The sequence below is a fragment of the Watersipora subatra genome, chromosome 3 (genome assembly GCF_963576615.1).
Source record: "Watersipora subatra chromosome 3, tzWatSuba1.1, whole genome shotgun sequence".
In the NCBI taxonomy this organism is placed as follows: domain Eukaryota; kingdom Metazoa; phylum Bryozoa; class Gymnolaemata; order Cheilostomatida; family Watersiporidae; genus Watersipora; species Watersipora subatra.
The window spans coordinates 48,166,643-48,182,076 of record NC_088710.1 but is presented as its reverse complement, the minus strand read 5'-3'; the positions used below and the strand labels follow the sequence as shown (position 1 = coordinate 48,182,076).

The 15,434-nt window shown below is 38.6% G+C and overlaps 2 protein-coding genes across 5 annotated transcripts in view; one reads left to right on the top strand and one right to left on the bottom strand.

Moving 5' to 3' along the window:
* The window catches only part of LOC137389517 (protein O-linked-mannose beta-1,2-N-acetylglucosaminyltransferase 1-like), a 47,783-nt gene extending 46,029 nt beyond the window's left edge, over positions 1 to 1,754 (top strand). For all 4 annotated transcript variants that reach the window (XM_068075546.1, XM_068075545.1, XM_068075544.1 and 1 more), the window contains one exon: positions 1,394 to 1,754. In XM_068075546.1, the coding sequence (XP_067931647.1) occupies positions 1,394 to 1,493 (100 nt within the window). In that variant the 3' untranslated portion in view covers positions 1,494 to 1,754. The remainder of the gene's footprint in view (positions 1 to 1,393) is intronic.
* Positions 1,755 to 1,883: 129 nt separating this feature from the next.
* The window catches only part of LOC137389518 (protein HEG homolog 1-like), a 29,775-nt gene continuing 16,224 nt past the window's right edge, over positions 1,884 to 15,434 (bottom strand). Inside the window, exons 7-16 of the mRNA XM_068075548.1 lie at positions 14,611 to 14,717; positions 13,460 to 13,524; positions 13,234 to 13,316; positions 12,407 to 12,547; positions 12,159 to 12,248; positions 11,562 to 11,646; positions 9,892 to 9,956; positions 8,988 to 9,075; positions 3,256 to 3,424; positions 1,884 to 2,023 (exon numbers count right to left, since the gene is read on the bottom strand). Coding sequence (XP_067931649.1) covers positions 1,898 to 2,023; positions 3,256 to 3,424; positions 8,988 to 9,075; positions 9,892 to 9,956; positions 11,562 to 11,646; positions 12,159 to 12,248; positions 12,407 to 12,547; positions 13,234 to 13,316; positions 13,460 to 13,524; positions 14,611 to 14,717 — 1,019 coding nt within the window. The 3' untranslated portion in view covers positions 1,884 to 1,897. The remainder of the gene's footprint in view (positions 2,024 to 3,255; positions 3,425 to 8,987; positions 9,076 to 9,891; positions 9,957 to 11,561; positions 11,647 to 12,158; positions 12,249 to 12,406; positions 12,548 to 13,233; positions 13,317 to 13,459; positions 13,525 to 14,610; positions 14,718 to 15,434) is intronic.

Genomic DNA, 15,434 nt, shown 5'->3' with positions numbered 1-15,434 from the left:
ATTCATGCAGTATACTGTGTATTATTTACTACTGCGCAGTACACAGTATTCATGCAGTATACTGTGTATTATTTACTACTGCGCAGTACACAGTATTCATGCAGTATACTGTGTATTATTTACTACTGCGCAGTACACAGTATTCATGCAGTATACTGTGTATTATTTACTACTGCGCAGTACACAGTATTCATGCAGTATATTGTGTATTATTTACTACTGCGCAGTACACAGTATTCATGCAGTATACTGTGTATTATTTACTACTGCGCAGTACGCAGTATTCATGCAGTATACTGTGTATTATTTACTACTGCTCAGTACACGGTATTCATGCAGTATACTGTGTATTATTTACTACTGCGCAGTACACAGTATTCATGCAGTATACTGTGTATTATTTACTACTGCGCAGTACACAGTATTCATGCAGTATACTGTGTATTATTTACTACTGCGCAGTACACAGTATTCATGCAGTATACTGTGTATTATTTTCTAATGCTCAGTAACCAGCATTGGTACAGAGACGTGATGCTTGTGATCATTGTGCTGTGCTAGACTACACAACTACAACACAATCGCAAGATTGTTGTTTTATTGACGCACTTCAAATTTAGGTATGAGCGGGCAAACAAATTGATCACAATCAGCATTTTGTATACGATTGAAACGCAAATCTATTATGGTTTTAATATATGTTGTTAATGAGAATGCAATACAAAGACACAAATTTCATCGGAATGGTGCTAGTGTCTGACTTCTTATTCAGAAATGATATGGGAGTTGGATGCTATGCTTAGCGAGCTCATGAAGTTGTGCTCTATGTCAGGTGCTACCAAACTTTCGAACACCATCGGTTGTAGAAAATTAGTTCATCTATAGCATCACGCAGTGATGTGCAGTTTCAAGTTTTGGAGAATTTGCAATCGCAGTATGCTTAAATTACTGAGTTTTAGGTCATACGTAATGGAAGTAAATGTGAAGCACATTGCAGTAGGTAACTTGCAGCAGGAGCGCAGTTGCATTGCAGTAAATGTGTCTACTGCTCATTAGAAAGTTGCAATGCGCTGCAAAATTGCTGTGTACTGCAGTGCAGTTCTAATGCGTAAGCAGGAGAAACTTAGTGTTTTAACTTAAGCACCCAACTGTGCCAATCAACATTAGTTTTATATAAAGCTGTCTGTGATTTCGTGATTGGATATGTGTCAACTGCATAATACAATTGTTACAAATAAACTAGAATCTTATAATTATGTCTGATCGAATGTAAGTACATGTATAGGTATTGTGGTTTGTCCCATTCTGGGACAAACCATTGTTTGGTTTGGCTAAGAATGAGGTTTTGTTGGATTGCTTGAGCAACTTGTATACACAATCCTGCTGCTTGTAGGTTGACTCTGGAGAGGAAAAGAGTTTATCTTGTCAGTACAAGCTCACAGTTCTATAAGAAAACGATACAGTCAATGCATCCGTATATTATTAGTTTTTAGACTGACTGTACTTTGGTCCCTCTGTACATTCCACTGTGATACTTGCAAAATCAGAATATAGATGGGAATGCATCTCGTGTGCGCAATATTTATTTTATTTTCTATTGGTACGTGAATAGTCATATTCTGTAACGTTAGAGTTATGTAATGTTTTCTACGAAAGTCTGTCCACCACTTTGTCACACAGCCAACATGCACGATGTTCCCTTTACAATTTATTGTGTACATACTTTCTTCTTAAATAAAGTTTACAATTTTTGACTTGTTTTGCCTGCTGAAATAAAGTACATCCAAGTTGAATGGCTCTATTTTTTAAGTTTTGCACTAGTGAAATGGTATGGGTATGTCACTAGTTACTAAAGCTAGTTACTAGCTATTAAATATTATAAGTTGTAATAAGTCAGCTAAAAATAGACATAGTCACTCGATCCTTTTTTCTTTCCATTGGCAGCGGGACGTCCTTCTTTATTACCGCTGTCATAATCTGCATCCGGAATGTATGCTGGATTTTCAGCCCCAGCTCCTTGTTCCTATACATACAGTCAACATAATAAGTTAGTATAGGTGATCACACTACAGTGTAGACAGATAAGTGTAAGCGATCATGCCACAGTGTAGACAGATAAGTGTAGGCGATCACGCTACAGTGTAGACAGATAAGTATAGGTGATCACGCTACAGTGTAGACAGATAAGTATAGGTGATCACGCTATGGTGTAGACAGATAAGTATAGGTGATCATGCTATGGTGTAGACAGATCTATAGGTATAGACAGTATAGGTGATCGTGCTACGGTGTAGACAGATAAGTATAGGTGATCACGCTACAGTGTAGACAGATAAGTATAGGTGATCGTGCTACAGTGTAGACAGATAAGTATAGGTGATCACGCTACTGTGTAGACAGATAAGTATAGGTGATCACGCCACAGTGTAGACAGATAAGTATAGGTGATCACGCTACAGTGTAGACAGATAAGTATAGGTGATCACGCTACAGTGTAGACAGATAAGTATAGGTGATCACGCTACAGTGTAGACAGATAAGTATAGGTGATCACGCTACAGTGTAGACAGATAAGTATAGGTGATCACGCTAGAGTGTAGATAGATAAGTATAGGTGATCACGCTAGAGTGTAGATAGATAAGTATAGGTGATCACGCCACAGTGTAGACAGATAAGTATAGGTGATCACGCTACAGTGTAGACAGATAAGTATAGGTGATCACGCTACAGTGTAGACAGATAAGTATAGGTGATCACGCTACAGCGTAGACAGATAAATAAGCAGTCAATCATATTGATATGTATAATTTGTTTGAATATGCGCATGTCCTACATGCATGTCCTACATGCATGTCCTACATGCATGTCCTACATGCATGTAGGTATTTCAAACATAAATTGCCATGTATTTGTAACAAAAGCAGGATGCTGACAAAGGGTCAGATAAAGCAATTTCACTGCCTGTCGCTATAGCCTTGCTCTGAACCTATAATTAAAATTTTTAAATGATTGCCAATGCTCTCTGATATTACTTTAAACATATGAATATGTCTTGTTATCTATGAAGATTCTGATTACTAATTCCGTGGTGCTCTGGCTATAAAGATTGTCCGCTTATATTGAAGTGATGATATGAAACCAGACAAAAGTATGTGTATTATAAGAATACAATGAAAAATGTGAAGCCATATAATTTATAAGGCGAATAGTAGTGTGAAACGTGCTAGTGGATATATTACATGCTATATTCATACCCTGTGCCTCCTTTCATTCATCTCAAGGCCGACCAATGAGGAGTGGCTAAATGCACCTGGCTTTATCTTTGGTCTTGGCAAGGATGGCTCCCATGTGTCAATGGTTACATCATCAGCTGCGTAGTGACTTGCTGTCAGTGCTACTGATTTGCTGCTTTTGCGCTTATCGCTGTAAAACAAGGATAGACAATCTTATCATGTATTGATTAGGCTTTGTAATCAAATTGGACAAGGTCATTGGTACTGTTTTGTGCTTCAAAGTACAGTACAATAAAACTATTTCAGGAAACTGCCACTTCAAGAAGATTAGAGTAGTATTAGTCATGCATGGCACACGTGTCAAAACAGATAAAACTTGGTAGTTTACAAAATCATAGATGATGTTCCAATCATTTATATGTTACAAATGTGGTGATAAGTTTATAAGTTTAAGTGGCAAATAGGAATATATTCTCCGGTCTGATGTTGAGCCAATAGCCATTCTCTGCTAGCATGAGTTACCAGTAGTTCCAGATTTCATCGAAACAATGTGAATCGTATGATTTGTGCTCATCAAGAAATACTTATGAAGAGATTGGTTCTAATCTGAAACTGTATCTCTACCAGCTAGTCCAACTGTATCCAATGATATATAGCAGACGCTTCTACATGTATAATGAAAACCTATTATGTAAATTTACTTAACGTAAAGAATTTATGTAAAGTTTTTCCTTTGCATTATGAAAGAAACTCTCAAATTTGATTTGAATAACGAGAGTTCCATAGCTAGTGTTAAAAATATCGTTTTCTCTCTTGCCGCACTTTGGAGAAAAAATGATGCATAGAGATATCTTTATTATATATACTAGAGTGGCGGAAGAGCGCCGAGACCAGGGCCAGGCAAGAAACAGTTGCCAAGTCCGACAGAAGACTGAGGAGACCAATGGACGGAGCCAGCTAGAAATGCGACGATATATAAGGAGGCCAGAAGAGACAAGAGAACAGAGATCGCTGGCAGTCTCTTGTTTGTTCTTTGTATGCGCACATACTGAATTACATGTATTCATGTATATATTCTTGAAATATATATTTATTTCATTGCCTTACACACAGAGGTTTTGATTTTTGTGGAAAGCAGTGAAGGAAATACGGGAGTTTTCTTTTTACTGGTGGGCTTTCCCTGATGGGCTCAGCCAGCAGGCCTGTGATTACTGCCAAAAATGCTTGCTCATCGAGCTAAGAGACGGAAGACCGACTCACAGGGAACTTGCCATACAAAGCCAAGCCTCATATGGTTGGCTTTAGGGAAACCCAACAGGCGTGTCAGGAGTCACCAGAACCACGCGTGAGACAGTCGGTCATATGGGCCTCTTCGCTGCCACATCGGAATCAGCTGCAGTTGGGAGGTCAGCGATTCCAACAACTACATAGGGTCCAACCATTCTTCAGGCTGCGACTGAATAGGGTACTGGAGGCTTGGACATCCTCCTATGGCCAACCTCGGTGGTGGGTAGTTTGTCCACCGTTTGGCAGACTCACACTCTTGATCACTCTGAGATGGGTAGAACAATCAGCTAACTACAACTGATCTGACACCGGCCAGGAATGACAGGCATGGTGAGGAGACTGATCAAGAGCTGGGAATTCTGCCAAGCAGCAAAGCACGAAGACGGCCAGCGGAAGGCATAGGCTCAATGCTGGACGTCCCTGGCAGAAGGTGGCCGTGAACCTGGAGAAACCGACATTAGAAACACCTAAAGGGAATAAATGGATCTTGGTTAACAGATCACTTCATAAGATGGCAGGATGCCCTGGCTCTCGGAGGCCATGGCCTCAGTTGTGGCTATTGCTTTGGATGAGCGAGTATTCTGTTATATGAGCCTGCCGGAGCAAATCCCCACCGACCAGTAAGCACAGTTCAGGAGTCAGCTAATAACTGAGCTGTGCCAGCTCTTGCAAGTAGAAAAGACTCACATGACTCCCTGCTACCCTCAAGCCAATAGTATAGTGGAACGCAATAACAGATAGCTGGGTTACTCCTTACAAGCACTACTGCTGACTCAAGGTCAGGAAGAGTGGAGCAGGTTGCTCACTCAGCTCATGAGAGTGTACCGGGGTACTCTTCACTCGGCCACCGGAGAGACAGCCAATATGTTGATGATTGGCTGGGGGTTGCTCTTACTTGACCAGCTGAAGTTCAGCCCACCTTCCACGGAGATCCAGTCCTCACTCGAATACGTTTAGGAGATGCTGAAAAAGCTGGTGGAGGTGCATGCAGCTCTCAGAGAAGAACTGATGGCCATTCAGCAGGAGGACCGGGAGAAACCTCACTATACATCTTTAGGAGACTGGGTTTGGCTCTTAATTAAAAAGCGGAAGTGAGGAGATAGCCTGAGGCTCCGGGCAAAGTCTGTGGAGTCTCAGGTTGTACCAGCTCATTAAAGCCTGGCCTAAACACACTTGCCCAAAGTGCCAAATGATAGCCAACTTAAGCTCTGTCATGCTTGTCCAGAGCTAGGAAGAGCACCAGCTACTATTGAACTTTGAAAAATCCCAAATATAAAAGGGGCCAGGGCCATGAAGCTCCAGCCAAGTTGAGCGCTAAGTTGGAGCTAATAAAACACAAGGCTGAAGCTACGAAGAAGCCGTAGTTTAGTCAAAAACTTGAGGCCCAGCTAAAGGAACTCTGAAGGCAGTTGCAAGAGCAGAAGTGCAATGTTCCAGGAGAGCTAGTCTGATCCTCGAGTCCAGTGCCAGTCTGGCCCTTGAACCCGGAGCAAAGAGCACCTGGTGTCACTCGACACAACTCGGTTTGCTCCGATCACTCGACAACTAAATCGGTATAGAGAGTGGGAGTGGCTATCGGCAGTGGCAGCCAATTCTGAATGACTCTCATATAGGAATACAGAGGCCAAGGAAAGGCGGAAATCTTGAGAGATTAGTAGGCCGGAGCCATTTGCTTCCGCATTCTACAGTGAGCAATTACTCTAACATCTGACATCTAACGATCTACCTTCTGACAAGCCCGTTAACATAGCTTAAGCAGGTGAGACAGTAAACTCTCTTGCAGATACGTTAAGCCTGCTAGAGCCATTGGAGGCAGGGAAAGAAGAACGCTTGGTGGGCCTGTTAGACACGAAGGAAGAGCCCATGTCCGTGTGTAAGAGCACAGGAACGAAGGAAAAAGAACCCAGCCTAGCCAACCTAGCCAAGACGTTCTCCTAGAAAGAGAACGTCTTGGCTAGGTTGTCTCTATGGCAAGTCTGTTTTACACAGAAACACTCATGTCAAGTCACACCTAGCTGGCACTCTGTCTTTGAGCGACCAGCCTAGGCCTAATTGGGCCACTCTCTTCAACGAGATGCCGAGCAGCCAACCAAGTGAGCCGAGTGAAAAGCTGAGTGAAGCACCCTTCGAGATACACTTGTGCCTCGATTGAGTGGAAGAGGTCGAGAGCCTAGTTGTCCGAGCTGACCCAGAGCTCTCATTTGTCTGAGACCAAGCCCATTGGGAAACTGACCTCGACAGAAGAGCTGACCCAAAGGCTACATGTAGAGATTTCAGAGCCGCTTGCCGAGTCAAAGAAAGGAATAGTCCAAAAAGAGCGAGATGCTATTGGCACCGCCTGGTAGATGGTGACCAATTTGCAAGCTCTGCACTTGTGGGCCATGTGGCATCACCACTGGCACCCAGAGGAATAGGCAAGGTATCCTCTAACATTTCCCCATTTACGTGTGCCTTTGCCGATGGCAACAAGCTTTTCGTGACCAGGTGATGTCACACCGGGAGGCATGCGGAGATGGCAAATGGGGAGATATTGCTTGTTGTCTATCAAGTAGACGAAGCCAAGTGGTTTTCGTCTCTGCAGGCCAGAGAATGGCTGATCAACTTCTCGATAAAGCCATGTATCTCCACACTGCTCGTGGCTGACCACCTCCTAGAGAGCTGACAGTTAAATCAATAAGTGTAGACAGCCACATCCCTAAGGAAGGCCGAGACCTAAGCAAAAAGCTAAGTCGCCGGAACCAAAGCCAACTCGGCGATTACAGGTTGTCTCTACACAGCCAAGCCAACCTGGGTTACCCGAGCCACATGCTGCCAGCCCACCTCCAAAAAGAGGATGAATGAGAAGCAGCCTGACAGTCCACCTACTCGGCTCAGGGATCAAGCCAAGGAAGCCTCAACACAGACAGAGTCCCACGTCGAGTGACTGGCCCATTTGCTTGGAGGACTGACAGTTAATGAGTTCCTTTATCACCGACAGGAGGAGTGACCATGCCAGCTGCTTGAAGATCTCCACTATTAGCAGAAGCTAGCACTTTGTACTGTTAGTTTGATATGGACCCAGAGGTTCTCTGGAGAAGACCAGGCATTTGCGGAGAGAGAGGTCTGGCGCCTGGAGTTTGGAGCGCACCAGCTCTGGTCTCAACTGCTCTCTCCTCCCGACGCTGATTGGACAGCCCTCAGTGCCTTCACCGGAGAGGAAAAGTGTGGCAGAAGAGTTCCGAGACCAGAGCTAACTGTCTAGCTGACCTCAAAGCTGACAACACGACTGGGCCAAGCCACAGCTCAGCAGGAGACATGGGCATTAATGAGGACCCGATTGGCCGAGAGACAGTTGCCCAGGCCGACAGAAGACTGAGAGACTGATGGGACAAAGCCAGCAAAAGATGTGATGATATATATAAGAGAAGGCCAGAAGAAACGATAAAGAGCAGAGATAGTGGGCAGTCTCTTGCATGTTGTTCTTTGTATGCCCGCATGCTGAATTACATGTAATCATATATATACATTCTTGAAATATATATACTTGTCTTTTCCTTGCGTTTGGTAGGTTTTTATTCTTGTGGAGCAGTAAAGAAGACACATCAGTTTCCTTTACACTAATACTCTGACAGTCTAGTTTGCCCTGAGAGATCATCAGGTGTGTCGATAAAGCGCAGAGAATAAGTAACCGCACAATTATTTAGAAATGCCTCAGGGCAGTAGATTGGTTCAGGTGTTAGAGTGTCGGTCTACCAGTCTGAATGCCATGAACTGGAGTATCATCCTTTATTCTAACCCCTAACCTAGGTGACAGACAGACACTGTTTTTATTATAGTAAATATATATTTTTATTTTACTTTGTTTTAGACATGCAATTTGCTGTATAAAAAAATGAGAAAAAGTAATTCAAATTGATAATGGTGTGCGCCTCCAATTTAACACACTTATCATGAACCCTAAACCAAGTGAAGGTGATGAGAGAAAAGTTGGCGATACAAACCAATAATACCACAGTTACTATACAGTCAGTAAATTAAACAGTTACGTTGTTGGAAGGCCAAAGAAGTGAGTTTGAAAAGATCTTGGCTTGGAAAGATTAGGCTATTTACATGTATTTTACTGTTCGTATAACGTAAAATTTTCATAACGTAAATGTTCTCTTAACAGATTATTTAGATTATAAGAGCGTCTACTATATAGTACTGGCAATAAAGGTAGAGATGAGACAAGTTTTTAAAGTCTATTTTTTAATTTGTAAGTTTGTTAATTGTCAAAATTAGAAGCCAGTGAATGGTCAGCCATTTTCTATACCTGTACACCAAATAACTTATTTTATAGTTAAACTATTCACCGTTGTAACCAGTAGTGTCTTCATGAACAGTAGTCAGGGACTAGTGAAATTCTGATGAAACTGAGCACCCAAATCTGTGATTGCATTAAGATTTCAAATTAAAGATTCAAATTAAATAAGTTAATATATACTTACGAGCAGCAGACAATGCACAGAGCGATGGCACAGAATAGTGCGAGAGATCCGAGGCCAACTCCGACACCAATCAATATATTCCGGAGGTCTAAAGTGAAATGAGAAGAAACCCGTAAGTATCTCATACAGGGCATCGCCTGAATAGCATTCTTCTACTCCTCATTTGAAAAGTTACCAGTTACTCACTTGTGTCCCAGTGGACTGAAATAATTACGTAAAGAGGTTGAATCGATGTCTTAGGCCCATCACCTGATAGGAGTTCTAAGTGCCTTATTTACATTACACTTACCCTACTCTATTATCATAATAAGTGTACATATATTGGTGAGTTCTGACTAGCAGATAGAACCTGCAAGGGATATATTGATCAACATGCAACATAAACTATTCCATTTCCTCACTATATGGAAATCTGGCTAATCTAATTGAGCCTTACTGTATGTATAGTTGCCATGCCAATTAGCTGAGGAGCCCTTCACAGCTATCTATTAGTATAATGCAGAAAAATTCTCCGGGAATCAATATAATGACTTGCAACCAATCATGGAAATTGCTCTGAACAACATGACAACATAAAAATTCATGTTTGTTTTACAAATACATTACATTTTATATTTTAGGTGGGGGCTACGCATAATCCAATAGCAATAAAAACAGGTTTAATAATTTCACAAGCTCATCCGATGTTTAGACCTTTCTTAGAAAGATGAAGATGGATTCAATATATAAAACTGATGCCTAAAAACATGAAGATCGTTGAGAGCAGCCATTAATCCAGTCATCATGCTATAATTGTAAATGGTTTCCACACAATATTGATTATAAGATTGGAAGCACTTAGCGTTCTCAACAGAAGATGAACGTCAATATAAGGCAAGCAAGCCGAGTATATTGTAATACTTACTATTGACTTCAGACTCATTCACAGTTTTTTTGTTGCAAGTGGAACCTGTTAAGCCATCGGGACACCTGGAAATATTGCTATCGATGCAGATAATGAGATTTGACTACAAATAACTTTTCTTTCAAAATGCTCTACTTAATCCCGTACTTCAAATCGTACTTAAATTTTAGAGAAGAATTTAGTGCTTCAATGTTATTGAAAACAAACCATTTTAGAAAGTTGAGCTGAAAGCGAGCATTTGTTAAAGTGAATACAATATATACATGTAAGATAGAAGCAAATAGTTTTCAAAAATAGCTTTTTAAATTAAAACTTCTGAAATCATTGAAATCATCAAATAAACTTGAAATCATTTTGAATGACATCTAAAAAGATGTTGACACAACAGAGGAAAGTATTAACAGTCTGAAAGAGATTGAGTTTTCAAAATAAAAATATTTATTTTCCATAACAGAGCCTATACACTGTCACCTGTCAATCTTGCCTTTAAACTTTCAGGACTACCTGTCACCTGCCAGTATAACTGTCAATGATCACGGCTGCCTACTGTCTTTGCAAATTCTGTCACCTATTAATAATGCCTTTTAATTTTTATAACTGCCTGAAACTTTTTAGTAAAACTGTCAATCATCACAAATGTCATCCATATTTGTAAGCCCTGTCACCTGTCAATACTATTTTTAAGGCTTCAAGACTGTCATTTACAACTGTCGCTAGTTATCTATATATTTTTAGTGGGTTGTCATCTGCCACTTCCTTGTACCACTAGGACTCTTTATCTGCCCTTTTTATAGCCAGATGATACTGCCCTATATGACTGGGTCATGCCGAGAATACTCTACATTAGAAGGTCATTGAAGTTGAGGAAAAAGATAATTCACTGGAAATCAGAGCATTAAAATCAATGATTATATATGGCAGTGTGCGCTGCTCATCACACTCCCTTCCTTCTAGGTATAAGAAGTCTATTGTCCACCACTGTTTGGTTGTACAGTTCCTATTACACAGTCAGACCTTGGTTTTCAACCGCAACCTATTCCAAAAACCGTTCAAAAAACGAGTACTTCGAATTACAAAACAATTTTTTCCATTGAAACAATATAAATAATTTTAATTCTTAAAAAGAATAAAAATATCTTTTTAACCATACACCATAACCTGTAAATTAAGAAAGGAGATGATATATATATAGCACACTGAACTTTTCACAAATACTCTATCATTAGAATAGGCTAAAAAAAGATATAGCCTTAATTAGTACTCTAGCCTTGTTTTTAAGATTTTAGGGAAAAATAAAAACATCCTCGAAAATAAAAATATCTAGGATGAGCCCTGTTCAAAAACAAGCAAAAACTGCTGATAAAACTCAGGTTTTATCTGCTTCGCTCAACTTCTGAATTTTTATTCAGCGACAAAAACAAGCCAATCTTGAACCTTTTAGCCAAACTCTGATTTGTTGAAGATCTGAGATCTTCAAAGGCTGAGGTCAAAGGTCAAAGTTAAACGGTATAAATGCCAGTCAAGTCTTCTGACTGCCCAAATGATATTGTCAATAGTCGCTGACCAATTCTCCACCCTAGAAACTTCACCGTGTAAGTAATGTATTGCTAGTAATAAGAATAACTACATGTTGTTATCTAACATATTTTATTACCGCTTGAGGCTCTCACCTGCATTGTGTCTCGCCATTCGCCAGTAGAATACATGTACCAGGTTTACACCTTCTTGTAAAGGAAGCATTACAAGACTTCTTCGCTAACAAAAGAACAGCAGATAGAATAGATAGACTGCTATTAATGTTTGTACTAGGTACGTTATATCACGGTGTTGAAATTGTAAACAGGAGTGGCAGCTAAAAAATATGTTTGTTATATCAGAATTTAAGACAAAGGGTGCACAAATAACACATATGCTTGCACTGGGGACAGCGATGTAGCCATAGATCTCTGCCTTTTGTTGGCTTCCGACAGCTTTCTATTGCACCTACTTTTCATTAAACTCCTGTTATCATTAATAGTTAACATTTAATTTGCAGAATATTGTCTACACTTGAGCAATGTACAATCTACAGTTTTATAGTAGTAATTAAACTGTTTGCAGGAATTCTACACGTTAAGGTGTTGATTTGACTGTGATTGTCTTCTCCTGTAGATAAATATAACAACTAAGACTTTTTATGAATAAGGTACTCAACCACAGTTTTCATCTCTAATGAATATTTATGAACATAATCAATGAAATAAATATAGGGTTACAGCACATATTACCTTCGGACACACAGCGGTGTACGCCATTCTGGAAAGTGCAATGATCTCTAACGGTAGGGCATTGTTTTACATCACTGCATTCATCTTTTTCTAAAAGAGAGCACAAGATGCTTTGATCTACATGAAGTGGATTATAAGAAGCAGCATGAAGGTGTATAAGCTGTAATAAGTCCAAGTCTAGAAGGCCAAGCTTGAAATAAAACCAGGCAATGACATGGAAAGGCTGATGAAAGTATGTTATAAATTACGTCTACAAGAATAGGCAGTAAGAGGCCCATAAGTGTCATCCTTGCAGCTGCACCAGTAGTCCTTAAGATCTGCTGAGCCGTGGCATACTGTCGAGTTTTTATCACACTGATTCAAAATACAATAATCACTGTCAGCTGCTTCTACAAAAAATGATTGACAAAGATATATTCCAGCAGAATTTTGGTGACCTTGTATAGCTATTCTCAGATAACAATTCTCAGGGGGCGTATTGCATCAAAGATAAATGGAGGGTTTAATGGTGAAACATTCGCAAAGTATATTTTTATATATTCATTTATATATATTTTTATAGTACATATATTTATACATTATATATTTTTATGTATTACGTATAGTTTTTTATATTACATATACCCTCAGCACCCACAAGACAATGCATTAACACATTGACAGCAGTGTTATATTGCCAAAAAACTTAATACTGTGAACTTAATGAGCACTGCACTACAAGTTTTAAGGCTATAAATCTTACAAACTTATGATTGATATTAAATAAAAACAATATATCTTTTGTTCTTCATGACATTCTGGTGAATATGATGCTCCACAATCCTTATGTTACATGTATATAGAACATAAAATTGTAGAGAATACATTTTCCCCAGTATCACTTTGTTTCAAGAGCTTCACTTGATTGCTGTATCACGACAAATACAGACTTGAAGACCCTCTCATCTACATTTCATCATGCCTTTCCATTTTGATACCTGCTGCCCTAGTAGAGCTGATACCGGACTGAACCAGAAAGCCTCAAATGCTTCTATAGCACTGTCTAACTAGAATGTTTATTCAAACCCCAACTCACTTGAAATATTATATCCTGCAGGCAGCCGCAGAGCAGCACTTGAGTTCATTAGCACTACAAGTGTAGCTATTACACTGCCTTTCCTACAACAGAAGAGTAACAAGGTTGTACAATTCCAATACATTACAGAGTTACTGGAAAGCTTGCCAGAACACTAGGAATTGTTTACCCAACAACATAAGATAACTTCAAGGAAATATGAATCATAAGTATTATAGATACATACTCCAGTTTTACCACCTTTACCAGATATATGTCACTTTGGTTTTCTCTTTTCAGATCTTCTGTGGCCTAAAACATGGTTTTATGTAAATAACACTATATAATTCTACTGCTACACATATCAAACACCAAAACAACAACAAAAAGAAGACAACTACCACTCTGTAGCCAATAAATATACCAAACACCAAAACCTTGCCAATCCACATTAAACCACTTATAAACGTGTTTGGTATAAGGTTTAGTTCACTAAACCTTATACCAAACACAAACACCTTGCCAATCCACATTAAACCACTTATAAACGTGTTTGGTATAAGGTTTAGTTCACTAAACCTTATACCAAACACAAACACCTTGCCAATCCACATTAAACCACTTATAAACGTGTTTGGTATAAGGTTTAGTTCACTAAACCTTATACCAAACACCAAAACCTTGCCAATATACATTATAGCACAGCATTATGAAAAGAGAGCTTTTTCCAAAACTCATAATTTTACTTCACTATTCTTTATTATTTTTTTAGATTTATATGTTTTTTGTCTCATGGTTTAATTTGCTTTGAACAGACTTGACGGGCGATAATAAAGTTCATATCTATCTATAAGCATATTATTTAAATAACGAGCAAAACTTGAACATTTATGTCTGTACAAACGCATCAGAGAAAGTTTGCATTGGGAGAAAACCTACTACGCAATTGAGTAAGAAGGCTGACAGTAAAAACCTGCAACCCTTAAGCTTGTGGCATTTTTAAGATAGCGGCAATCCGACAGCTGATAGGTCAAACTTGACAAAGAAAATTCAATGAAACTTAGCTTCCCTCGGTAAATGGTTATAAAAAAGCTCACATTGGTGACAGACAGTACATAGGGATATCTTCTCAACAGCAATCTAACAGTGACATGCTGACCTATCCACAACACCTGAAGAGCTAAAAAAAGAATCTATCACATTTAAAAAGCAACAAAATGGATTGTTCACTATGATCTCTATATGAGCGCAATAAAATAACTAGTTTTACAGCAGTTAAAATACTATAACATTGGTCTTTTTAAGTATTCGCAGATGCGTGTTTATGTGTAGAACAGCCAGTATAGAGGATAGTTGCTTTGTCTGATTATGTTTGTTTCTGAGACCCTGCATACTTACATTATATTCAATCTGTCTGGCCAATTCTTTGTATTTATCTGACGATGTATTCATTAAATCTGAAGTAAATTCTCTCTCCAACTTTGTCTTCATCCGTTCAATTTTGCCTGAAGGATGGAGGAAATAAAACAGGATTACAATATTATATATATAATTATTTATATATATATTATATATATAATTATGTATATAATTATATATAATATTATATATAATATACTATATTATATAAAATTATATATAAGTATCACGTATAAGATATATATAAAATTATATAGAATTATATATAATATTATATATAATATATTATATTATATATGTTATATATATAACATTATAAATATAATTGTACATTATCTACATGAGTTTAGAATACTATAAGTACATTTAGATGAATGTAGCACACTTATACGACTATCGTATGTTTGTATGACTACGATATGTTTAGGGGTCTAGATTACGCCTTTATGATCGAATATGGCTACTGTCAAACATCGCCTTACCATCACATCTACAGTTACAACTTTCAACACAAGACATGAAATTTGGGCAAACTTTTGTCTCAACAACGTAGTTTCTAATATGTGAGGTCTAAAATGTCTTGAAACATTTCAGTTATCTAAATAAAAGTAAAAAATCTGGTAATAACGAATAATAAAACACAAAAATAATAGGCAGTATATATAAATTAAGTTAATTTTAATCGTATCTAGCGTAAGTTAGGGTAAGTCATGCAATGTATTCTTATCACTCATTACTCTTTCTGAACCTTCACATTAGTTTTGGCTTAGACTTCTGTTCACGTCTCTCTAAAGTGAAGTAAT